We start from the raw sequence: 25,736 nt of genomic DNA, 5'->3' as shown, positions 1-25,736 counted from the left end.
ATAGATATATAGAAAAAATAAAATACTGTAAATAACTTTAAAAAAAAGTATACATTGCATTGTAAATAACTCACATTATAAACAAAATATAAAGTATAGAAGTTAAATAGTTTTCTTGGGGGTACTAAACCTCATCAGCACCTTTGAAGCACTGCTTCTACTAGTTAGCGTTAGCGTCAGCTAGCATTCTGACGCTAATGTTAGCTGCTGTTCACGTCGGTGTCCCCGTTAGTTAGTTAGACAAAGTAACTGTTCAGTAACAGCCGTCATCTACTGTTAATGTTATCATTGTATCATTATCTGCGCCAGTAGCTCCACTTACAACTGTGTGTCTTTCTTTCTTTTTTACTTCATCCTCTTTTTTTTCTTCCTCTTCTAACTTCCTGATTGATAACTCCTCTTCATTTTCCTTCAGCTTCGTTTTCCAACTTGCAGAACGATAACTTCACACAGGTTAACGTGAGGTGGGGCCCCTTTAGGGAGGTTTCCTACTGAGATATCATTGCAAATCGCCCATTGTTGTTTAAGGGGGACGGGGATGCGGCCGGTCACTGATGCATTTAGGCGACAGCCCTCAGGCTCCGAGTGTCGGGGGGGCCCCCTATCGGCTCGGGGGCCCCAAGCAGTTGCCTGCCTCTATGCACTTTATCACTTTCATTGCGCTATGGGTAGACGTGCAGTTTATGAACAGGCAAGACGGGCAACTGCTTGGGGCCCCGAGCCGATAGGGGGCCCCCCGACACTCGGAGCCTGTTTTTACTTAAATGTGCAGTGAGCAGCCGCCTCCCCGTCCCCCTTAAACAACAATGGGCGATTCGCAATGACATCTCAGTAGGAAACCCCCCCCCCCCCAAAGGGGCCCCACCTCACTTTAACCTGTGTGAAGTTATCGTTCTGCAAGTTGGAAAATGAAGAGGATTATTTACAGTGTAATGCATCTTTTTTTAATCAGTTTATATATGTGTTTTTTTCTCAGTTATTTACAGTATTTTATTGTTCTATACATTTATATTGTTTTATAATGTGAGTTCTTTACAGTGTAACTTTTTTTTTTAAACTAAGTTTATATCGGTTTTTTTAAATCTATTTACAGTATTTTATTGTTCTTTACATTTATATTTTCACATACTTTTTAATTACAAGGTTTTTCATTCATTTTGAAAAAAAAAGAAGTTTTTTTGAACTTATACATTTTTCGTTGGTGACAGATTATTTGTAACATAATGGTGATGAACACTGGTTGGAAGGAAGGGGCCCCCTGGGGATTTTTGCTTAGGGCCCCTACAGACTCTAGAATCGCCTCTGAAAGTGCGTTAAAAAAAAATTTGAAATTTTTTTTTCAGTTTAATTAGTTAATTTTGACAGCCCTAATATATATATATATATATATATATATATATATGAGGACAAAATCGAAAGACACAAAATGGACAGTTCTTAGCATTAAAGCTGCATTTAAGACGACGAAGTTTCACCCACCTTGAACATTGACTCGATGCTTCTCTTCTGTTCTTGTGAAATTTTTGTCTAGGATAGAGACTGTGTAGGTGCCCGTGTTTGTCTTTGTCAACTTTTTGATGCACAGGGTGATGTTTTCATGATTGTAATCCACTCTCTCTTGATAGTGGGGGTTGATTATTGAATTTGAGACAATAACGTCATCTCCAAAAGTCCACAAACTAGTCACGTATCGCGGCGGTTTTGTAACGTGGAGACACACTGGGCTGTTTGTGGCGCGGTAATATGTCCTTGCTGGGTCCTCGGCCATGACACCTGATTTTAAAAAACAAAAAAAAATCCCAATAAATATCTTAAAAGGCAACATTAAACATAATAAAACATATTTTTTAGAGTGACTGCTTTGCTGTAAAGTATAAAGGTATCAAAAATCAGATAATATAGATTAATTTATATCTTACCTGCAATAATCCAACAGCTGAGAAGAAGAAGCAGCATTTTCACTGCCGTTTATGGTTTGAACCAAAAGAGCTGTTTTTAAAGTAAAGAGTAAAGTTCTTTTGCGAGTTGTTTACGTGTGCGATGGTGTAGGCGAGCGCTAGAGCATGAAGCTGCAGGTGTTACATCTGAGGAAGTTCAGGAAGTGGTAGAGGTCTGCACAGTACAAGTGGCAAAATGTGTTCATTTGTTTAGTAGGTGAATTCTACCCACACAGCTACTTGAACCACGCGGTAGAAAGGCACATGGCGACAGGCTTCACTGGAGACAACACGACTCGTACGAGGATTTGACGACCGGCGGCGTGTTTTCGGTCATTTTCATCAGGAAAATACAAAAAATATCAATCAATCAATCAATCAAATTGTATTTCTATAGCCCACAATTACAGTTTGTCTCACGAGGCTTCACAGGGTTGGTAGCGTCCTCTGTCCTTAGACCTTATTGTGCTAGCGATCTGGAAACTAAAGCCTAGCAGTACTTGAGCGGATAAGCAGATTTGTTCCGTCCATCACACTGGACATGGTTGCACTTTGTTGCCGCTTCCGTCCATTACGAACTGGAGATTCGGAACATCGTCAAACGTAAATAACTAACGACAGAAGATGACCGAGAAGCTGAGAAAATCCATCGATTTGTGTCGCGATACGTACTTCTTGCGTACGGTTTCTTCGTCAGTCCATTTACCGCTTTATCTGTTGCCGTGTTTCCATCATGGTTGAGAGCAGTTTGGGTCAATCTTTTGCGGTTTGACTGAGTTTAACAGTACCCTGACTAAGGTAGGCGTAGGTACAGTAGCAATAGTACCAAAAATAACAGACCCCAACCATTCCATTCTTCAGGGGCCTACCCTTTGGGGTACCAGAGTAATGGTACGGTACGGGTGTAGCTAGACCCTAAAAGCTGATTGCGCCACAGAAAATCGTAACTCCCGCGGGACGGGTGTTTCTTCAACGGCCAGAGTCTATTCTTGAGACAAACCGAGCTGCTCCGTTGTTGTCCGTCGTGTTGTGTTTAATGCTGCTCAGGCACGTTAACGACGCTAACAGCAAACAAACGTTAGCGTGACGTGGTTCCATGACGACTGACTGGAAAAAGACGCGCGTGACGTCATGTTTACGTGCCACGGCACCGGAGTCCGGGCACCGTTTACCAGTTAGCTCCGTTAGCTTCTTAGCGACATTAGCTCCTTTAACGCTGTTAGCTCCATTAGCGCCGTTAGCTCCATTCCTTTAGCTGCGTTAGCTCCTTAAGCGCCGTTAGCTCCGTTCCGTTAGCTGCGTTAGCTCCTTTAGTGCCGTTAGTGTGCCTACAGTCGAACTGGAGCGGTCTGTTTATTATTAAACGAAAAGAGCACATTACAAATAACCAGCGTACCTGTGTACTGCATATTTGTACGCATTAGCTCCTTTAGTGCCGTTAGCTACTTTAGCACCGTTAGCTACTTTACCGGCGTTAGCGCCGTTAGCACCTTTAGTGCCGTTAGCGCGCCTACAGTGGAACTGGAGCGGTCTGTTTATTAATAAACGAAAAGAGCACATTACAAATAACCAGCGTACCTGTTTACTGCATATGTTTACGCATAAGCTCCTTTAGCGCCGTTAGCTACTCTAGCTGCGTTAGCGCCGTTAGCTCCTTTAGTGCCGTTAGCGCGCCTACAGTGGAACTGGAGCGGTCTGTTTATTATTAAACCAAAAGAGCACATTACAAATAACCAGCGTACTTGTGTACTGCGTATGTGTGCGTCTGTTTTTAAAGTTTAGCGTTACTTTAGGGACTCATTTTAACACGTAAACATGACATCAAGAGCGTCTTTTTCCAGTCAGCGGTCAAGGAAACGCAGCATGCGTTAGCGGTGACGCCGTTAATGCCGTTAACGTGCCCAGCACTAGTCGTGTTTCGATGTTGTTGCTCGGTACAACGGAACGGAACGTACGATATCGCCCATGTGGCCGCCGGGCGCAGCGTACAACACGTTCTCAGTCGAAACGCAAGCCTGACCGAGGGCTTTACCGTACCAAACCGTACCGTACCACCTTTCTCCGTCATGTTTTCTTTCGTCTCATACAAACACGAGTTAAATATTGTAAATGTATCAAATTTATTAAAGAAGGCACTTACAAGTACATTAGCAGTCAGGAGAGTGAGCTTACAGTGTTCAGAGTGAGCCATATACAGTACACAGTGCAGGCAATGCAGTATATATATATATATATATAAAAAAGAAAAAGTACAACCTCTCTGAAATATCAGTTATTTTGAATATTGGTCACTGGGTGAATTGTGGCACTTTATTCATAATCAATTTCTCACAGCAATGAACACAAATCCTTGATTCCCTCGAAAACTAAAACTTTGCTCAAAGTAAGATCAATTAAGACGACGATTAAAGGCCAATTGTATGACCCCCGCCCTTTGAAACGTACCACAATGTAATTTAAGTAAATTTCCAATGCGTAATAATAAGAAAATATATATATATTTTATTAAATTAGAAAATTATGCCATTTTTAAAGTAGTCGATTAGACTCACGTTAGCAAAAATTCAGTAAACGTGGGAAAATGCAGCCGATGAAACATCTTCACACACAGTTCATATGCACAGTATCATCAAAGTTACTCACTGACAAGCAAAAAACAGACGCTCGTGACCACAAATAGAGTTATTTCATACAGTGCGTTAAGATTCAAAAGTTAGTTCAGTTACTCACGTCGCGTGAAATGCCACTTTTCTCTTAAGTTAAAGTGCTTTTAGTATTACTAAATATATACGTATTCCTCAAACATGCAACAATAATGTTCATAACAAAGAATATTTTCACGTGGAACAAATAACGTTGTTAGAATTCTACAATGTGATAATATCCCTTTAAAATCCGCCATTAATAATAATAATACATTTTCCGGTATTTGAGAACTTTTGCGGGTATTTTATTTATAGTCCTTATTGGTGCATTATGTAATAAATCTAAACGCCAAAATATTTGCATTAAAAAAAATCTTTTGCAGACTACAAATCATGTTTATGTTATGAAATCATGTTTTGGCGTCATGTGGCGCCACCTACCGCCGTCCACCAATCATTGCAGTCAGTAGAGTCTCAGCTGCCGAGCAACCGCGGGTTGCCAGTTTTTACGTCAGAAAACAAAACCTAAAAGTATTGTATCGGTATTTTGAATTTGAATGTAGTGACCGTTTTTGGCCACATTCTTACATATGGCACCTTTAAACATTTTACACTTTTACTGCAGAAAACGTTTTTTGAATGTTGAATTTGTCGTTTTCCCCCCGAAAGTGAACTTTTTTACACGTTCTGTCGTTATTCAGGCCTTAAACAAAAATCAGTCGTAAGAAAAAGTTCTACAGAGAAATGACCTGACATGGTTCCGTATTTGTTTTTTAACACAAAAAGTAAAAATAAACTTCTACGCTGATGATGTTGTGCTGTACATTTGTACACGTCAATTTTCAGTTTCTCCTCTGCAGATTAGTGGCGGTGGTGTGTGTGTGTGTGTGTGTGTGTGTGTGTGTGTGTGTGTGTCGTGAAAAGCTTCCCAGGTGCTTCATTTCCTGCCGAGTGAATTTGAATGCAGTGAATTTGAATGAAGCGAGTGTTGTGTTTGCGAGTGTGCGTTGGTGGAGAATCAGACTCTTCTTCTCTGGAGCAGCTTGTGTCCTATCTCTTCATCACACATATCCGAGCCTCAGACGTTGCTAATACGAACGCTCAGTGGGCTGCTGTCTCTGATGCGACCCCTCTCCCGACCCCTCTCCTCCCCTCTGTAGCTCTCCTCCAGCCTCATCTTCTCCGCGTCCGTCGTCCCGCCCTCCTCCCCCTTGCGCGGCGCCCGCGACGGCGGGCTCGGCGCTCGCTTGAAGAGGGGCGGCGTTTTCGTTTTGGCCACTTTGTCGAAGAAGGCGAAGTTGGCCACGTATTTGCCCGCCGTGGACAGGGAGACGACGGGGGGGAACTCGTAGCCCCAGAGGATCTCGTCCGGAAGGTACGACGTCCGCACCTGGCAGGTGGCCGAGGTCGGCTCGACCGTGGCGCTCATGATCACCAGGAGCTCAAAGTCGGCCAGCTCTGGATCCGTCCAGCCACCACCTGAAGATTAAAGACACGCTGAAAGATTAACTAGCACACTTATTATTTCTGTCCCACAACTCTCCTCTGCCACGCCGTTTTTTCCTTTCACCCCAACCTGTCTAGGCACATCTTTGTGTCTGGTTCACTCTTTGCCTAATCCCTAAATCTGCATATTTTTGGACTGTGGGAGGAAACACGCACACACACACACACGGGGAGAACATCTAAGGCTAACGGCTAAGAACAGCTAAGGCTAACATTAGCTATTTAGCATGGCTGTTATGTTACTTATAAAACATCTCACTTGAGTCAAATCATTTTCTGGTACCTGTGAAATATTTAGATCAGCAAAATAAATTATATTTAAAAAAAAAATATATATCTATACATAATTATATATACAGTGTATATATGTATATATACACACATATATACATATATATACATATATGTATAGAAATATAAACATATATTTATATACACATATATATATACACATGTATAGAAATATATAGATATATTTATATACACATATATATACATATACATACATATATACGTATATGTATATATACATACACATATATACATACATATTTATATATACATATATATATACATATATATACACACAAATACACATACATATATACACATATATATATACATACACATATATACGTATATATATACACACATATATACGTATATATATATATATATACGTATATATATATACACATATATACATACATATATATACATATACATAAACATATATATACATACATTTATACATATATATATATATTTATAGTTGATAAGTGTCAGAAAATGTTGAAAAATGTTGATCGGTGTTTCTCAAACATTGAATAATGACTCAGTTTAAATGATGTCTTCGTTATATGGAGCAAAGAAAACCAGAAAATATTTATTTATATATAAGGAGCTGAAATTTATTTTATTATTTATTTATTTATTTATTTTTGAATAGTTCACAATTAATTGAGTAATCAGTAAATTGAGTAATTGATTCAGCTCTAATTATAATCGACCGGGAAAATATTTGATCCCCGTAATATTATATTATATTATAATATTATAGTATCCCAAAAGGTAGTTGCAACACACACACACACAAAAAACAACAACTCATATCTGAAATGTGGACACACGCAGAGAAGGCTACGTACACGCCACCGGTTGGAAACATTCCAGTCTCATGCTCGACACGTCACAAACATGTAGAATGTGTCTTTCAACGTACGAACACTGAGCGCACACACCTGCGTCAACAGGCCTCAGACTCACTCATCTGTCTAAACAGTCCTTACCCTAACCCAGACCCAGTCATGCTAACACACCGGGGCAAAAACACCAGGTTTCGCAACCACTCGTGCTTGTATACAAGCGCGGCCCGAGGGATTCTCTACATCGGACCGTTGTGGGTGGTGCAAAGAAGCCCCATCTGGGATTTGTGGAGGGCTCTTACTAGCATGACTAGCAGCATCTGTTCAACTTGACCTCATAGTCACACTTACGCCATGCTGCTACGTACCCTTTAACTTTGCCGTGCATTGACCAATCTTGCTCGAAAACCCTCGAAACGCGAGACAAGAAACCCACCCAGAACGGACCGGTTTACGGACATGGCCTGGACCCAACAGGAAGTCAGCATGGCTTAAGAGTCAATATTGGGTCAGGTTGAACAGATGGTTTGTTGGAAAATATGTTTGTTAGACGGATTACCCGGAAGATCTGTGTGGAATATGTCGACACGGCCATGTTAGCATGCAGACGTCAGGGAAATAAGGCTTCTCTGAGAGTCGCTGCATTTTTGTTTGACAGGTTTTACCTTTTGTAAAATGTAGCCATGAAGAAAGTAAGATGATTATTTGCATTAGTATCTATCAGTATCAGGTAATCAATAGCCATGTCGCCATCATGGTATAGTTTGGTTTGGTACAGTACGGTAAGTTTTGGGTTGGCGAGGCCCTCGGTCAGGCTTGTATACTGACTGAGGACAGTACCTTTACTTGGTGGGCGGAGTGTGGGCCGTGCTCAATGGCTGCGTCAGCGAGATATGGAATTTTGTTGCACCAACAACGAAAAAACGACATTGAACGCAACGCGACGCGAAAGACAACAACTGCTCAGTTTGTGTCAACAAGATGTCAAGCTTTGTGGGGGAATAAACGTACTACCGTACCATCGCTCTGGTACCCCCAAGGGAAGGGTACCGAAAAATGGAGGGTTGGTTATTTTGGTACGACTCCGAATGGAAATGCGATAAAGGTAGGTACCGTACCAAACCACTTGTCCACTTGGTGGCAAGTAACTGAGTATTATCCTAACAATAATTGATTATTTTTGGGAGGTCAATAAGTACTTCTGCCATAGGGTTATGGTTGCATTGTCGGTCAATGGTCAATTGTCGTTCCCTAGGATAACTCAAACTCTACAGTACCACTTTCTATGGATTTCTTTGGAGGTCATGACCATTTGCGTTTTTTTGAAGAAATTCAGCTCACTGTCAAAGTGCATCAGGGCAAATGGATCATTTCCTGATTTTCAAAAAATTCATTTAAATTATTCCTTAAGAGGTTTGCAAATATTTTCAACAGATCCTTGTTCAGGGCGATGCCGACTATTATGATGGTGAATTTCAAGTCATTCCGAGATACTTTTTTTTTCAATGAAGAAATTCAGCTCACTGTCAAAGTGCATCAGGGCAAATGGATCATTTCCTGAAATTTAAAAATTCATAGAAATTATTCCTTAAGAGATTTGCAAATATTTTCAACAGATCCTTGTTCAGGGCGATGCTGACTATTATGATGGTGAATTTCAAGTCATTCCGAGATACTTTTTGTTTTTTTGAGGAAACTCAGCTCACTGTCAAAGTGCATCAGGACAAATGGATAATTTCCTGATTTTCAAAAATTCATTAAAATTATTCCTTAAGAGATTTGCAAATATTTTCAACAGATCCTTGTTCAGGGTGATGCCGACTATTAGGATGGTGAATTTCAAGTCATTCCGAGATACTTTTTTTTCAATGAAGAAATTCAGCTCACTGTCAAAGTGCATCAGAGCAAATGGATAATTTTCGGATTTTCAAAAATTCATGAAAATTATTCCTTAAGAGATTTGCAAATATTTTCAACAGATCCTTGTTCAGGGCGATGTCGACTATTATGATGATGAATTTAAAGTCATTCCGAGATACTTTTTGTTTTTTTGATGCAACTCAGCTCACTGTCAAAGTGCATCAGGGCAAATGGATAATTTCATGATTTTCAAAAATTCATTAAAATTATTCCTTAAGAGATTTGCAAATATTTTCAACAGATCCTTGTTCAGGGCGATGCCGACTATTATGATGGTGAATTTCAAGTCATTCCGAGTTACTTTTTTTTTCAATGAAGAAAGTCAGCTCACTGTCAAAGTGCATCAGAGCAAATGGATAATTTTCGGATTTTCAAAAATTCATGAAAATTATTCCTTAAGAGATTTGCAAATATTTTCAACAGATCCTTGTTCAGGGCGATGTCGACTATTAAGATGGTAAATTTCAAGTCATTCCGAGATACTTTTTGTTTTTTTGAAGAAACTCAGCTCACTGTCAAAGTGCATCAGGGCAAATGGATCATTTCCTGAAATTTAAAAATTCATAGAAATTATTCCTTAAGAGATTTGCAAATATTTTCAACAGATCCTTGTTCAGGGCGATGCCGACTATTAGGATGGTGAATTTCAAGTCATTCCGAGATACTTTTTGTTTTTTTGAGGAAACTCAGCTCACTGTCAAAGTGCATCAGGACAAATGGATAATTTCCTGATTTTCAAAAATTTATTAAAATTATTCCTTAAGAGATTTGCAAATATTTTCAACAGATCCTTGTTCAGGGTGATGCCGACTATTATGATGGTAAATTTCAAGTCATTCCGAGATACTTTTTGTTTTTTTGAAGAAACTCAGCTCACTGTCAAAGTGCATCAGGGCAAATGGATAATTTCATGAAATTTAAAAATTCATAGAAATTATTCCTTAAGAGATTTGCAAATATTTTCAACAGATCCTTGTTCAGGGTGATGCCGACTATTATGATGGTGAATTTCAAGTCATTCCGAGATACTTTTTGTTTTTTTGAAGAAAGTCAGCTCACTGTCAAAGTGCATCAGAGCAAATGGATAATTTTCGGATTTTCAAAAATTCATGAAAATTATTCCTTAAGAGATTTGCAAATATTTTCAACAGATCCTTGTTCAGGGCGATGTCGACTATTATGATGGTAAATTTCAAGTCATTCCGAGATACTTTTTGTTTTTTTGAGGAAACTCAGCTCACTGTCAAAGTGCATCAGACAAATGGATAATTTCCTGATTTTCAAAAATTCATTAAAATTATTCCTTAAGAGATTTGCAAATATTTTCAACAGATCCTTGTTCAGGGCGATGTCGACTATTATGATGGTAAATTTCAAGTCATTCCGAGATACTTTTTGTTTTTTTGAGGAAACTCAGCTCACTGTCAAAGTGCATCAGACAAATGGATAATTTCCTGATTTTCAAAAAAATTTTGACAAAAAGTCATAATATAGTATGTCGTCCAAAATTTGAGAAAAAAGTCATAGTACCGTATGTCGTCTAAAATTCGACAAAAAAGTCATAATATAGTATGTCGTCCAAAATTTGACAAAAAAGTCATAGTATTGTATGTCGTCTAAAATTTGACAAAAAAGTCATAGTAAAGTATCTACATAGATTACATAGTAATCTCCAAACACCACGTACTACCTTCCCTCTGTAGCCAATACTCTCTGTGTTAGCGTCCTCCCGATCACCTCGTGCTCATGAGCTTCACAACAAAGATGTTTACAGTTTCACATCGCTCTCGTTCGCCAGATTTTATATTGTGACTTCCTGCCTGTATACCTTTATCTCCTACACCGCGATTACCTCCTCGACTTCCTGCAGAGTTGTGTGTCTCTGTAGTTTATATGAAGACATGATTAAGAGGAATGTGCCGATTCTCAATGGGTTTGAGCAGCCATGACATCTCTTCCCTAAGACCGTCTCCGCACTGTCCTGCGCTGCTGATCACACAATGCCAAGAACATCCACACAGTGTGCTGCACTGAAAAGCCACCATGCATTGCTACTACAGAACACTGTGTGTGTCCTGAACATAAACAGAAGTGAAAGTTTGCAGGAGGTCCAAATTAGCTCCTGTCAAATGAACCGGCAAGTGCAAAGTCACGCTCCAATAGAGATCATCTCAGTTTGAACAGAAGGTACCATTGTTTTGTGTCACTTTTGAATTGTAATTATTAATGTAAAACTATCATGCCTGGAGTTATTGTACACAATAATAAATATTCAGAAATTATTATTATTTCTTATTATTATGATTGGGAAAGCACCAAACATGACGGAAAAATTAAGACTGGCTACCGTCACTAGAGACAGCGCATAAAAAATATAATAATCAGTGTCAGTATCGATCCGATACTGGTCAGAATCCCTGGATTGGATATCGGAAAGTGAATTATATCTTGAAATTTCTTTCAAATAGCAACGGCACAAATGTGTGGCTAACAGCTTCACGGTTTAAAGGGGCTAAAATGACCGTCGGACTGATATCGGTAGATACTTGAGGTTGCGTTATCGGTATCATTATCGGACACGGAAAAGTGATATATTTCCATCTATAACTACAATACCGTATCGTCAGTGAAGTACGGATACAGTAGCGAGTGCTCCGCGGTCACATAACTCCACCAATGTCCTATCTTGCAATGTTTAATACAAACAGCCTGTAAAGATCTGCTTTAAAGGGATAGTTCGGCATTTTGGACATAAGAACCTATTTTCCAACTCAGCCAGTGTGATGGAGACGTCTGGAGACGTCACTGGTGCTATGGCTAGCGCAAGTCAATGGTGCACGTTAGCATGGCATTAGAAAAACTCATACTGACTCCACAGTGCACCCAAGGCAAATCAATTGTAACGGCAGACTGTATGCAAATACTATATACTATATATGCCATGCTAACGTGTACCATTGACTTGCGCTAGCCATAGCACCAGCGAACTCGGCAACTTGAAGAACTGAATTAAATTTCTTGAAAACGACTCCATCACACCGGCTGAGTTGGAAAATAGGTCTTATGTCCAAAATTCCGAGCTATCCCTTTAATGTATTCGAGGAACAAACGGAACCGGTTCTTCCTTGAGGTTATACCCCACTCTCCCGCCAAGTTTCAAGAAAATCAGTTCACTGCAACTAACAAATTGGATGTCCGTGAAAATGGTACAATTAAAGGGGAGGCAATGAAGACAAATGAAGTAAGCAGCCCCTTTAAATTCAATCAAGCCAACACCTTAGTCACAGACATGGGTGAATCCACGACATCTAAAAAGGTAAAAGTCTGTGTGTGAAAAGCCGGATATACGGCAAACGACTGGTGTGAAGGTCTAAATGAAGCAGTGTTCGGCAGAGTCCGTCAGCACTGATGCCACCGAAGCTTCCAGCGCTGAGAGTTCTGAGCCGCTGTAAGTGGATCCGTCCGGGCTTCGTGTCAGCACCCCAGACTGTGCGGCATTGTGCTCTAATGAGGGGTGTCTCTCCAGTGAACTCTCTCTCACACACATTCCAGCCGCAGAGAAGCCCTCTCCTCCTGTGCCAAGCCGGCCCAACTCTGATCGGCTCAAGGCGGCCAAAGCACGCAGCACATGATTGTAAATACCAACACACCTACATGCACATACAGTGCATACTGCAATATACGCAGTTACTAGGACGTGCGTGAAAAGGGCTGGGATGAGATAAACTGAGACATTGGGTCCTGAATTAGACCAGTTCGACTGCTGCCAGCTGCACAGGATAAATGGAGACGTGAAAGGTAGTGGTGGGCGGATCGATCCAAAAATATTGACATATTGATCAATACCAGCGTAATAACATCAGCAAGCAGCCATATGTATCGATATTGTATTGGTATCGCCTATACTGACTGGTATTGGATCGGTATCGGATCAATACCAAAATTTGCAGTGTCGCCCACCCCTAGTGAAAGGCAGTAATGCAGTAATAAACATGACCAATTATATCATTCCGTCACTGACTACGATGCACTAGTCCGGGCACATCCGGTTGCGTACACTGAACCGCAGAAGAAGAATAACGTCCGTTGTGGAAGTGTTTCACGAGCGACAGTGTCTTCTGACTCTGCGTCTGACTCCGGGTCAAAGTCATAAAAGGGACTGCGGCGGGGAGTCGTGACAAAGCTATTTTTAAACACTGTTAAAACAATGTTTTGATAATGAGTAGCAGTGCATCCACCGTTCCAGAGGGGGGAGCTGTGCTTCTGAGAGCGGGTGTGCTGATATGTCACTTCCGGGTACTGACCAATCACAACACAATCTGTCTTCTGGGGGTGAGAGAGTTGAGTCTGAAATATCGCAGCTGAGGAACAGCATTAAAAAAAGACAGATTTCTATCAGCTCCTTTACAGCAACTAGGAGGTTTTTGACCATAAAAACAAGTTAATGTATGTAAGTAGACCTCCATAACTAACATATATATGCAACAGGACCACTCAGGGAGCTTTAAGACTGGTCTCAACTATCATTTTCCTTTGCTGTTGTGGTGCTCAGTTCGCCTCCAGGTTTGCGGGACATCCACATGCAAAGACACTATAGACCTACCTTTAGACGCCCAGGCTCGGAGAGGGCTGTTGTCGTCAATGATGTGGTAGAAGGTCAGGGGGATGATGAGGAAGGGGCTGTCGCTGGACGTGTCCACCTGAAAGGGCACGTTGCGCTGATCGAGCCGCACCGTCTCACCCTCCTTTGTCAGCGACGTCTGGAGCAACTTCCCCGTCACCTGGGAGCCAAGATGGAGTCAGTAAATGTAGCCAAGAGGTGGCAGAAGGCACCCTGTAACCAAAAGCCCCCAGGTTTAATACCTGAAATGGCCAATGTCAACACCAGTAGTGATGTTTGTGGGCCAAATACACTGACTGGCATATTCAGTTCATGTGGGTACTACCGCATTAGAACCAAGCAATGGCTTGTTTTATTGTAGGGTGTGACTCAAGGAAGCTCTGCAGGAAAATGTCTTATTACCTGACATCCTAACAGAAGGCTTTTACGCATGTTGGCAACTCGGATCATGAGGCAGGGGCGACCTTCGTGGTTCGACACAACAGCGTGTTGACTAAACTTGACCGTCTCGCCTCTCTTCTTGGGCCGAGCAACCTGCAAGATGAAGAGATGAACACGGGTTTCTCAATAAAACTTAGATAGATGTAATACCCAGTAGTGAACTACAAGTGACATCCATCCAAGTACCTTTGCAAGAAAAGTGCCGGTGATGAAGATCTCCATCACCATGGTGATGACCAGCTGCACAATGAGCAGGACAATGGCGGCAGGACACTCCTCAGTGATACACCGGAAACCGTAGCCGATCGTGGTCTGAGACTCCAGCGAGAAGAGGAAGGCCCCCGTCAGGGTCTTCACCTCCATGACACATGGCGTGTGGTTGGAGGGCGGGTCGAACTCTGGAGGAGATTTTGGGGGCAAACAAATCACAAAAGGAACATTATTGTCCTTCTTCGCTGGATGTCCTGCCAGGTCTTTCTCATGCTAGAGACACTCGAGACACAAAAAAACACTTGTGTCATGACTTCGGAGGACGGGATTTGTGTCAAATAGAGGACATCGTTGTTTTGAGGGGGAACCAGAGGTGGGGGCAGGTCATACAGATGTTCTACTGAAACCCAAAGAGAGGTCGTCTTTCTGTCTTTGCTGCCTTTTATTCACACACTCTCTACGAAGTAGGGACCAATTCCAATTCCTATCTCAACCCTTAATCTTAACTGGTCCTCAAAACCAAGTGTTGAGGGTTATTTTGTCACTTAGAAATGGGACACCCCTTAAATGCAGATACGTCTTCAGACTGTAGGGGGCAGAATAACGCGAAAGCTGCGTCCAGTCTGTCAACTCCAAAAAAGAAGAAGAAGAAGAACACATGTACGTCACGATTATTTATTACGATCCGTTTGTCAGTTAAGTTATTAGGTTGTCAGTTAGTTATAAGATTATTCTCATACAAATACCACAACCACGGACATATTGAAAAGTAAGACTATTGACAAAAGATTGTTTTCATCATTTTTATATCTCTATTAACAAAGAAAATACTTAATTTCTAGCGTACTCGTTTTGCTGCTTTCGGCGCCATCTTTGTCATGTCAAAACACGCAATGCATTCTGGGTAGCCCTTGCTCCCAAGGGTGGTCTCGGAAAATCTCAATACTGAGAGCGATTCAGCCCTTAAATTGGCCCTCAACTTAATTTTTCTGAGAATCGGGACAGCACTTGCACTAGAGGGAGCGTTGCATTTTTGAGATTGAGGGTTAAGATTGAGGGTTAAGCAAAGGAATTGGAATTCCCCCTAGATCTTACCCAGTAGGTCTCCATGCACCATCGCTACCAGGTACCAGAGAATTCCAAACAGGAACCAGGTCCCGGCGAAGGTGGCAGAGAACAGGAAGAACTTGTAGCGCCATTGCATGTCCAGAAACGTTGTCCAGAGGTCGCGGAGGTACAGCGCCCCTCGCCCACTTATGTGCTCAATGCGCACGTTGCTGCGTCCGTCCTTGGAGAGGACGCGTCGCCTTCTCCGCAGCGCACAGGGCCCGCCAGCGCCGGCTCCTCCTCCGCCTGCACCAGCCCCTCCGGTCACACCTGCGGGGCCCAGTAGGGGCTTGGTGATGTCCGTCTGCGTCTGGGAGTGGCATACTTTCTGTGGGGAGGAGCCTTCTGAGGAAGGGGGAGTGGCTGAGGTCATGGCTGGCGCTGCACGGGGGTTGGAGACAGAAAGAGAGGACAAACGAGCGTGAAGCAGGACATGACTTCAAATTAACAGCTGGTGTGCAAGCGGGGGGGGGGGAAATAAACGGACACTTGATAATAAGAATGATGACCGTGCGGAACATTTGAGAGGAGAGGGCGATGGCGACGAGGAAGGGGATTAGAAGCACATTTTTCACCACACAGTGTTGTGGCTGTCCACAGTCGTCCATTAAAGCCCCTTTCTCCTTTCAGTGAGGAGGCAGCTGGCCTTGTCAAAATAAAAGCCCCCCTTTCAGCATGAAGGCACAGCTGCTCTTTCACATTAAAAGCGCGACAGTGCCGGCCGGCCGGTCGCACAGGCGGACATGAGAGGACGCTATTCACTGTTATTCCACGTCAACAAAAAGAAGTCTTACATACACAGGGGTCTTATGCTTTTTCACTGGTTTTTACTTTGAAAACCTCCTAGTTGCTGTAAACGAGCCGATAGAAATCTGTCTTTTCTGACGCCGTTCCTCAGCCGCGATATTTCAGACATAAATCTCACCCCCAGAAGACAGAGTGTGTTGTGATAGGTTTTTTGTTTTGTTTTTTGAAGACGTTATTCTTCTTCTGCGGTTCAATGTACGCAACCGGATGTGCCCGGACTAGTGCCCGGAGCAGGAGGATCTGCTGTTCGGGAGAACCGTTGTTTACGTAACCGGACAGGGTTTTTTCAGAGATCTCGCTGGGCCCGAGATTACAATAAAACACAACGTTCTCAGTAGTGGCTGAACTGTTTGTTTTGAACCTTCAGGGCTTCGTAAACAAGGTAATGACGCAGATACACACTAAAAACAGCGTTAATAGGAATTTCCGGTCTAGGTCCACTTTAAGTATATTTCTAAAGTTTTGTTTTTGACAGTTTGGTCGTCTCCTGCTCTCACTCACTGTTTGCTAAATGGCCCTTTTGTCTTGAACTGCCTCTGGTTAGGGTTAGGGTTAGCGTGACAACACCAACGCCTAATGCAATGGCACAGAAAAAACAACGCAGCCAAAAACAAAAAGGCCAGAGAACCAAAATGCGATGTGATACTCTCTGTCCGTTTTGACCCTTCTCTCTCCTCTCTCCACGCCACGGCTCACACTGAGTGAGTGAGCGAGTGAGTGAATGAATGAATAGAGAGCTGTGTTGATGCTCTGAATACTGACATGTGGAAGGGGGGAGGATGGGGGGGGGCAGAGAGTGGAGGGAGGCGGGGTCATGACGACGAGGAGGAGGAAGAGGAAGAGGAAGAGGAAGAGGACCATGTGATTGGCCCCGTCCATCTCCAGCTCAACTCTGAACTCTGAGGAGCTCCTGCCCACACACACACACACACACACAGCAAACACACTCGTAAATCAGACATAGATAGATAGATAGATAGATAGATAGATAGATAGATAGATAGATAGATAGATAGATAGATAGATAGATAGATAGATAGATAGATAGATAGATAGATAGATAGATAGATAGATAACTTTAAGCTAACAGATAGATCATTTTAAGGTAACAGATGGATAACTTTAAGCTAACAGACGGATAACTTTAAGCTAACAGATAGATAACTTTAAGCTAACAGATAGATCATTTTAAGGTAACAGATGGATAACTTTAAGCTAACAGATAGATAACTTTAAGCTAACAGACTGATAACTTTAAGCTAACAGACTGATAACTTTAAGCTAACAGAGAGATAACGTTAAGCTAACAGATGGATAACTTTAAGCTAACAGACGGATAACTTTAAGCTAACAGATAGATAACTTTAAGCTAACCGACTGATAACTTTAAGCTAACAGAGAGATAACTTTAAGCTAACAGATAGATAACTTTAAGCTAACAGATAGATAACTTTAATCTAACAGATAGATAACTTTAAGCTAACAGAGAGATAACTTTAAGCTAACAGATAGATAACTTTAAGCTAACAGATAGATAACTTTAAGCTAACCGACTGATAACTTTAAGCTAACCGACTGATAACTTTAAGCTAACAGAGAGATAACTTTAAGCTAACAGATAGATAACTTTAAGCTAACAGATAGATAACTTTAATCTAACAGATAGATAACTTTAAGCTAACAGATAGATAACTTTAAGCTAACAGATGGATAACTTTAAGGTAACAGATAGATAACTTTAAGCTGATAGATAGATAGATAGATAGATAGATAGATAGATAGATAGATAGATAGATAGATAGATAGATAGATAGATAGATAGATAGATAGATAGATAGATAGATAGAGTAAACTGCTCAACAATGACGCATGTGGGTAAAGTTCAAGTACACAGAGGTGTATTTGAATAAAGTGGGCAGTATAATCGTCTCTTATCAGCGTCTTTCTAGGAAAGCCTTGCAGCTACTTTGGACTGATAAGACCTCTTTAAACAAACGGACATTGTTTTATTTTTTAATGATCTCTTGGGACACAAAAATCTGATTTCTAAACACACTTAAGATCGCGGACTTTGACCCGAAATAAGATTAAAAATGTCATATTTTTCTACTCTGGTTTTTTACGGTGTATGTTTTATGGTTTCACCCTCTGGTCCAGGGTTAGGGTTAGACGTAATCCCATTTATTAGCTCGATATCATGTTCTGCAGCTTTGACGTCACGTTCAAAGTCCGGCCATTGTTTGCAAAACAGTTGAACCTCGACTGATTATGAGCACAATAACGAGATTAGCAGATTATATTTTCCAGGTTCCAACCATCTTTTGCTTTTCAGTGTCGTTTAACAGGTGTATAATGTAAGATTGGATAAGAATATCAACATCAATAGTTATTGGCCTGGAAATAAAGTGTTATTTAGTTAAATATTGAGATTATCATGGATTAGCTGTAGTGGAGGCTGCGAAACAAGATGGTGAAGCAAAGTAAAGAAAATTGAAAAAAGGTCACATTCACACAACGACCATATGAAACCACTACTTATTCGTTATTGTCAGCTTTAATCTACATGTAATTGTTAAAAACAAAAGTAATTGTTTTTAATTACTTTTATGTGTTTCCTCTTTATTTATTTATTTCTTGTAAAGCACTTTGGATCACCGAAAGGATTGTTGTAAAGGGCTGTATAAATAAAGTACATTTACATTTACATGTACACACTGCCGTTCAAAAGTTTGGGCTCACCTATACAATATGTGTTGTGTTTTTCATTAAAAGTCAGACTTTTATTCATCAAAAGAGTTGCACAATGAATAGAAACTATAGTCAAGATATTGACAAGATTAGAAATAATGATTTCTAGAACCAGCAAAACTGTTTTCAGCTGTGCTAACGTCATTAGCACAAGGGTTTTCAAGGGTTTTCTAATCATCCAATAGCCTTCTAACGCCATTAGCAAACACAATGTACCATTAGAACACTGGAAATGGGCCTCTATACACCTATGTACATATTCCATTAAAAACCAGACGTTTGCAGCTAGAATAGTCGCTTACCACATTAACAATGTATAGAGTGTGTTTATGATTCATTTAATGTTATATTCATTGGAAAAAAACTGTGTTTTCCCTTCAAAAATAAGAACATTTCTAAGTGAGCCCAAACTTTTGAATGATAGTGTATGTGCCATCTGTAGAATGATTAGTTCCTATATTCTATGTACAACAGCATGGAGTAGATATCAGAACAGTGTCAGCGTTACATAAAGCTCACATTGTTCCCGCCGACTCTCAATCTTGATATCAAACCATAAAGAAGAGAGTGATTATCTTATCGGGAACAAAAGATAAAGTTCTGAGAAATGGAAAAGCCTAACGGATCCAAATTGTTAAAGTCCGAGCGCTGACACATGTACGCAGAAAGAGAAAGAGTGACAGAAAAGTGAGCCGTCGCAGCGTTCCTCTGCAGTACGTCGGTAAGTTCTGTGTTGTTTGTGCGTCTTTTACGGCATTTTTACGGCTTTTTATCTGCAGTGTGTTTAAAGGGACACTGTGTAGTATTTATGGGTTTATATGACCCCAAAATCCACTTTTTGTATACATATTATGTGCTCCTGCATTGTCTAGTCGCTGTATAATAGTTTTTGTTTCATTTTCGTAGTGTTTCAAAAAAGTCATGTAAAATGACACGGTCGCGGGCCGCGGTCGCGTAGCCACTGTTAGCGGCGAGACGCCATGTTCCTACCGGAGCCTGTAAGGACAAACGCGAGAGAACGTCTGCTACGGCGGCGGTAGCTCCGCCCTCTCTCTCGCCTCACGAAACCTCATCTGCTGACACGGAGAAAGACGACGATGGACGACATTTGACCGGCTGAGGACACCGTAGCGCTCAGGGAAGGGGAGGGGGTGAGCAGAGGAGCAGTTCTTTGTTGTAAATTTCAGCCTCTCCTCTAGATGTCACTATAAACTACTACAACTTTAAACGTCTGCGTCACGGCGCCACTCGCGGGCCGGACTTTGACTCGTTTTTTTTGGAGGACGCCGCGGTTTTAGGCTAAACGCGAAGATCGTCCGCGTTTCCGTGCGGATGCAGTCGTTCGATTGAGTCCGAATCCACGCTCAAGGTCAGGACGTCTTCCTCTGTGTCCCTGTCTCGCTGTCCCCCGTCTGTCTCTTGTCCCGTGTGCACAAGAATCCATTGTTATACGAGAAGATGAAAGGGACAAAAGCCACCATTGAAAAAAAATACGAAGGGAAAGAGAGCGCAGGACCCCGAGCGTCAAAGTGTGTGGTGTGTGTGTGTGTGTGTGTTCCGTTGTTTGTTGCGAGTGTGTCGTCCTTTGACGCGGTGAGGGGGCAGAGAGAGAGAGAGAGAGAGGGAATAATTGGTTTTGGAGGGGGAGGACGGAGCGAGGGGTTGAGCATCGGGTGACAAAAAGAGAGGGAAGGTTGAGAGAGGAAGGGGCTTCGCCGAGAGTGGAAGGTGGAAGGGAAACCGACGGCCCCGGGCGACAAAAGGGGCGGTCATTAGTATTCCTGAGGAGCCGAGTTAATCCCTGACACTTTGTCCTCGCTGTCCGGCGTCCACATCCTGTGAAAAGCCTGAAAAGAGGACGGCGCAAAAAAAAACGACGGCGACGGGCCATCGCCGAGGCGACATCTGCTCGACCCGAACGCGACGGGGACCCGAACCACAAACTTGTTAGAGTCGAAACCGAGGCGGAAAAAACACTGACCTCAGCACTGAGACGGAGCCCAGAGTGAATGATTTCATCAAGAGGAGGAAGCTTCCTGCTGTTAGGGACATGTCTCAGAATCAAGGAAGGACAGGTTTATCAAACTCAAACCAGACATTTTGGACAACGCTGCGCTTCCAACTTTGTTTTCCGACAAAGCAAGGACGATAAAGATTATGGTTCGACTCTTTTGGGCCAATTCCAATTCCTAATCTTAACCCTCAAGCTCAACCCTTAATCTTAACTGGCCCTCAAAACCAAGTGTTGAGGGTTATTTTGTCACTTAGAAATGGGACACCCCTTAAATGCAGATACGTCTTCAGACTGTAGGGGGCAGAATAACGCGATAAAAGCTGCGTCCAGTCTGTCAACTCCAAAAAAGAAGAAGAAGAATTCCGATCCGTTTGTCAGTCAAGTTATCAGGTTGTCAGTTAGTTATAAGATGATACTCGTACAAATACCACAACCACGGACATATTCAGCTGACAGTTACCACACACCACGACTTATTGAAAAGTAAACCGTAGCAAACGATCGCTTGTCCGCACCAGCCGGCTATTGACAAAAGATCGTAAATAATACAAAATAAATGTTACGCAACAATGACGTCAGTAATCCATAATATGGGCCTAAACTAAGATAATACAATGGTTTTCATCATTTTTATATCTCTATTAGCAAAGGAAATACTTAATTTGTAGCGTACTCGTTTCGCTGCTTTCGGCGCCATCTTTGTTACGCCAAAACACGCAATGCATTCTGGGTAGCCCTTGCTCCCAAGGGTGGTCTCGGAAAATCTCAACATTGAGGGCGATACAGCCCTTTCAACTTAATTTTTCTGACAAATCGGGACAGCACTTGGACTAGAGGGAGTGCGCATTTTTGAGATTGAGGGTTAAGCAAGGAATTGGAATTCACCCTTTGACTTTGTTGTGGAAGAACTTGACTGCGCTGACCTCGACCTTCATGAAGGAAGTCAAATTTTCACAAAAAAACGAATCTTAACAATGTCGAGGAAAGCCTTCTGAGAAGAGTGGAAACTGTTAAAGCTGCACAAGTTAGGACGGTACCTGTGTCGGTGCAGTGGTCCGGCGTCCAAAGACGTCTTACATCAACGCAGTGACCTGGATGATCGAGAACTTTATATAAGGTTCATCCGAAGGATTTCGAAGGCGTTAGTTTGCCGCTTTAGCACGTTAAGGATCGCATGAACTTTCTTCAACGGCTTAAATACCCGATCAGTGTAGACACTCAGAAATCAAAGTACGAGACTGTATCTAAAAAGGTACAAATGCACTGTACCTTTCTCAGTGTGTACCATAAAAGGTACATTTTTGTCACTTGGGGTGCAGAAATGTTTCTTTAGAGGTACAAACAAGCAGGTACAAAAATGCACTCATTTTAAAGGTACAGTGCTTGTACCCTGATAGCATGAAAGCATTTGTACCTTTTTAGGTACAGTCTCGTACTAGCGTCTGAATAAGTGACATCTCTAGAGTTTTACAGACAATGGTCAGGAATAAAAGAGCAAAATCTGCCTCGTCACGGTCAGAGAATAATGACCAGACTTGGTCTAAAGTGGTGAAGACAATCACCTTGAAGCAGAAGACCCTTACCCTTCAAACCCTAAGCCCAGAATACATTTAAATAAATATACAAGGACTTAAAAAGACCAACATCTACATCTACATCTTGGACTACGTCTTCCACCGATAATATAGACCACACAAAAGCAAATATAGATTCTGCAGAATCGTACGTGCAAATAGTCAAATAAATACACTACTATGTTTTGACGGATGAAAATGGCCTTTTCAGATTTCAGTTTTAGAAACTGTTGTTGTGGGTTTCAGACGCGTGGGTCGATCTTTCAACGCATTTTCCACAGAACTCCTGTATCTCTGCCACTTTACTCTCTGTTTTCATGGGGTTTTTTTGTTGTTTTTTTGGCCCCGATTCAGCATCATTAATCACTTCAAGGTGACCTTTTACGTCAGCGACAGGAAGCGAAAGTGACCCGTAACCATGGCGACCGCGGGCATTCGTCTCAAAGCGTCCAGCAGAGCAGACGGTCCAGTAGCCGCTTCGTCTAAATCCTCAAAAACAACTTCCTCGGCCCGGAGCCGCTCGCGGAAGAGTTACGGCTAAATTAAACAACCGCGAGCAGCTGCTGCTGCAAATTTAGCTGCCGACTTTTACCGTTTTTCATCCAAGTCGGCGGCAGCCGGTGATCTGTGGTCTGCTGCTGTAAATGGGACAGCTTTACTACGGCCCTGGAGGGGGGGTCAGGGTGGAGGAACCAGGACGTTTGCGCTTTCTTTAAAACCTCTTTAGAGAACATCTTATATCTCCTGTGTCCTGACGTCTTTTTCCACAACGTGCATCTAAATGTTGACGCATATTTACGTGAGGAAACCTTCAATGTCGACTTTTTTTGGAATAAATATTGGAAGAATCGATGGATTTTGCTCCAACAGAGATCTCAAACGGGCCACATCGATATCAAACTGGGACGAGAACTGGCCCCAAAAATATGACGCTAAATATGATTGTTAGCAATTGAGCTAACAATCATTGAGCAGTATTTTTGTAATAGTAATAATAATAATAATACATATGGTATTTAAGGTTAAATTATACATAGATATATTAGGGTTAGAGTATTACAGTTGTACATATGTTATAATTACAATTTTTGATTTTTGCATCATAAATATGTTTTTTTATTGTGAACCGTGTATCGTTGCATATCACAAACAACGCTTTTACTTTGAAAATTCCGTAAATATAATAATATGATCATGGATATTGTTATTGAGTAATTGTGATGGAATATTGTGACGATTTTAAGCTAATTTTTTACCCATTGTTCCGCACTAATATCGCTCTAACGGAGAAATAAAACGCAAGAAAACAAAACATTTCAATGAATCTTCATCTTATATATATATATACACACACACATATACATATATATATACATATATATGTATACATATACATACACAAATATACATATATATACATATATACATATATATACACACATATACATATATACATATACATATATATACACATATATGTATACATATATATATACACACATATACATATAAAGACGTATATATACACATATATATATATACATATATATATATATATACATATATATACATATATACACACATATACATATATACATATACATATATATACACATATATACATATACATATATATATACATAAATATGTGTATATATATATATAGTCCACAGATACACTGTAAAACATAGATTTATATCAGGATTATTAAGATGCAGATGTGTTGTTGTTGTTTGTGTGTCTTACCTTCCTCTCGACCGCAGCTTGGAAACGTGAAGATTTAGTTAATTTCGTTGTTGGGCAAACATGTGGAGAACGAAACAAAACAAACTTCTACCTCTGACTCGTTTGAAGAGTAATTTCAGGCTTTTTGAACGACACTTCTCTCCCTTTGACATCACATTGTTTTTCTTTCGCCGTGTGTGTCGTCCCCTGAGTTTGTTTGGAGAACCCCTCAGAACCCTCAGAACCCTCAGTCGCTCGGTCAGGTGGTCGGTCAAGTGTCTCCCAGAGGACGCTGGTACTGGCGGCACCGGTTCTGGCTCGATGTCACTGGGTCATGATGTAATCAGACGAGCACCTCTTCTTCTTCTTCTTCTTCTTCTTCTTCTTCTTCTTGCATGTGGGACAGAGTGGGAGACGGTTTAAGACGCTGGTGCAGTCCACTCCTCCAGGACCCCCCACTGCATGCCCCCCTCTATATAAGTATTCAGTCAGTCCGCTGTTTCACCACATTTTTAATTCATCAATTCAACTCTCCTCCCAGCGTCTCCTCCCACCCTCCCTCTCCGTGTCCCTCTCCCCGACTGTACCCGATAAATGGGCCTCTTTGTTGCCAAGGCCTCCTCCGCTGTTTCAGCCTTTGTCAACTTTCTCATGTAAATGTTTGATGGTTAGAAGATACAAGCCTGGAAGTTGCTCCACCAAACGGAGGCGTTTACAAATCAAAAAAAACAAAACATAACAGGGCTCTGTGTTTTTTCTCTCTCTCGTGCCGTGAATGGATAAATGTCAGTGATTCTCTCTGAGGTTGTGCCACGTCCGCCGCCACCGGCGAGGAGGAGGAGGAGGAGGAGCTTCATAGTACGCACAGTCCTGATGTGAATGGACGAATCAATTTAGCCAAAGTAGCAACCATTGCGCCCAAATCACCGCTGTTGTGGCGGTTGTGTTTTGCAGTTGTCACGGACGAGTTAAACTTTTCTCCTTGTTCCTCGAGTTCCTTCAACCCCTTTTTTATTATTTCAGCGTCTGGGGCCTAATGTGACCCGTGAATTTTAACCACTCTTATCGCGTATAGCCCCTGGTATACTTCCTTGCGTAGTGAAGCAAGTTGCGTATTGTGTCGTGTGGCGCACGCCAGTAGTGCGTCGTGTAGCGCGTCGTGTAGCATGTTGCGTAGTGCGCCGTGTAGCGCGTTGTGTATCACGTCGTGTAGAGCGTCATCTAGCGTGTCGTGTTGCGTGCGTCGTGTAGAGCGTCGTGTTGCGCGTTGTGTAGCACGTCGTGTAGAGCGTCATCTAGCGTGTCGTGTAGCGCCTTGTGTAGCGCGTCGTATAGC

At 41.7% G+C, this 25,736-nt stretch overlaps 1 protein-coding gene across 1 annotated transcript; it reads right to left on the bottom strand.

Moving 5' to 3' along the window:
• Positions 1-5,660: 5,660 nt before the first annotated feature.
• Positions 5,661-24,505, bottom strand: kcnj10a (potassium inwardly rectifying channel subfamily J member 10a; the record flags this gene model as incomplete). Its single annotated transcript, XM_083908592.1, has 6 exons — positions 24,422-24,505; positions 15,521-15,907; positions 14,402-14,613; positions 14,177-14,308; positions 13,757-13,934; positions 5,661-6,061 (listed from the first exon to the last, which is right to left on the bottom strand). The coding sequence occupies exons 2-6, from the start codon at positions 15,903-15,905 to the stop codon at positions 5,661-5,663; spliced, it is 1,308 nt and encodes a 435-aa protein (XP_083764718.1). The 5' UTR covers positions 15,906-15,907; positions 24,422-24,505.
• Between the last annotated feature and the right edge of the window lie 1,231 nt (positions 24,506-25,736).

Source organism: Microchirus variegatus (genome assembly GCF_963457635.1).
Source record: "Microchirus variegatus genome assembly, chromosome: 2".
NCBI lineage: Eukaryota > Metazoa > Chordata > Actinopteri > Pleuronectiformes > Soleidae > Microchirus > Microchirus variegatus.
Note: the sequence above shows the minus strand (reverse complement) of the source record. Positions and strands in the feature narration are given on the sequence as shown.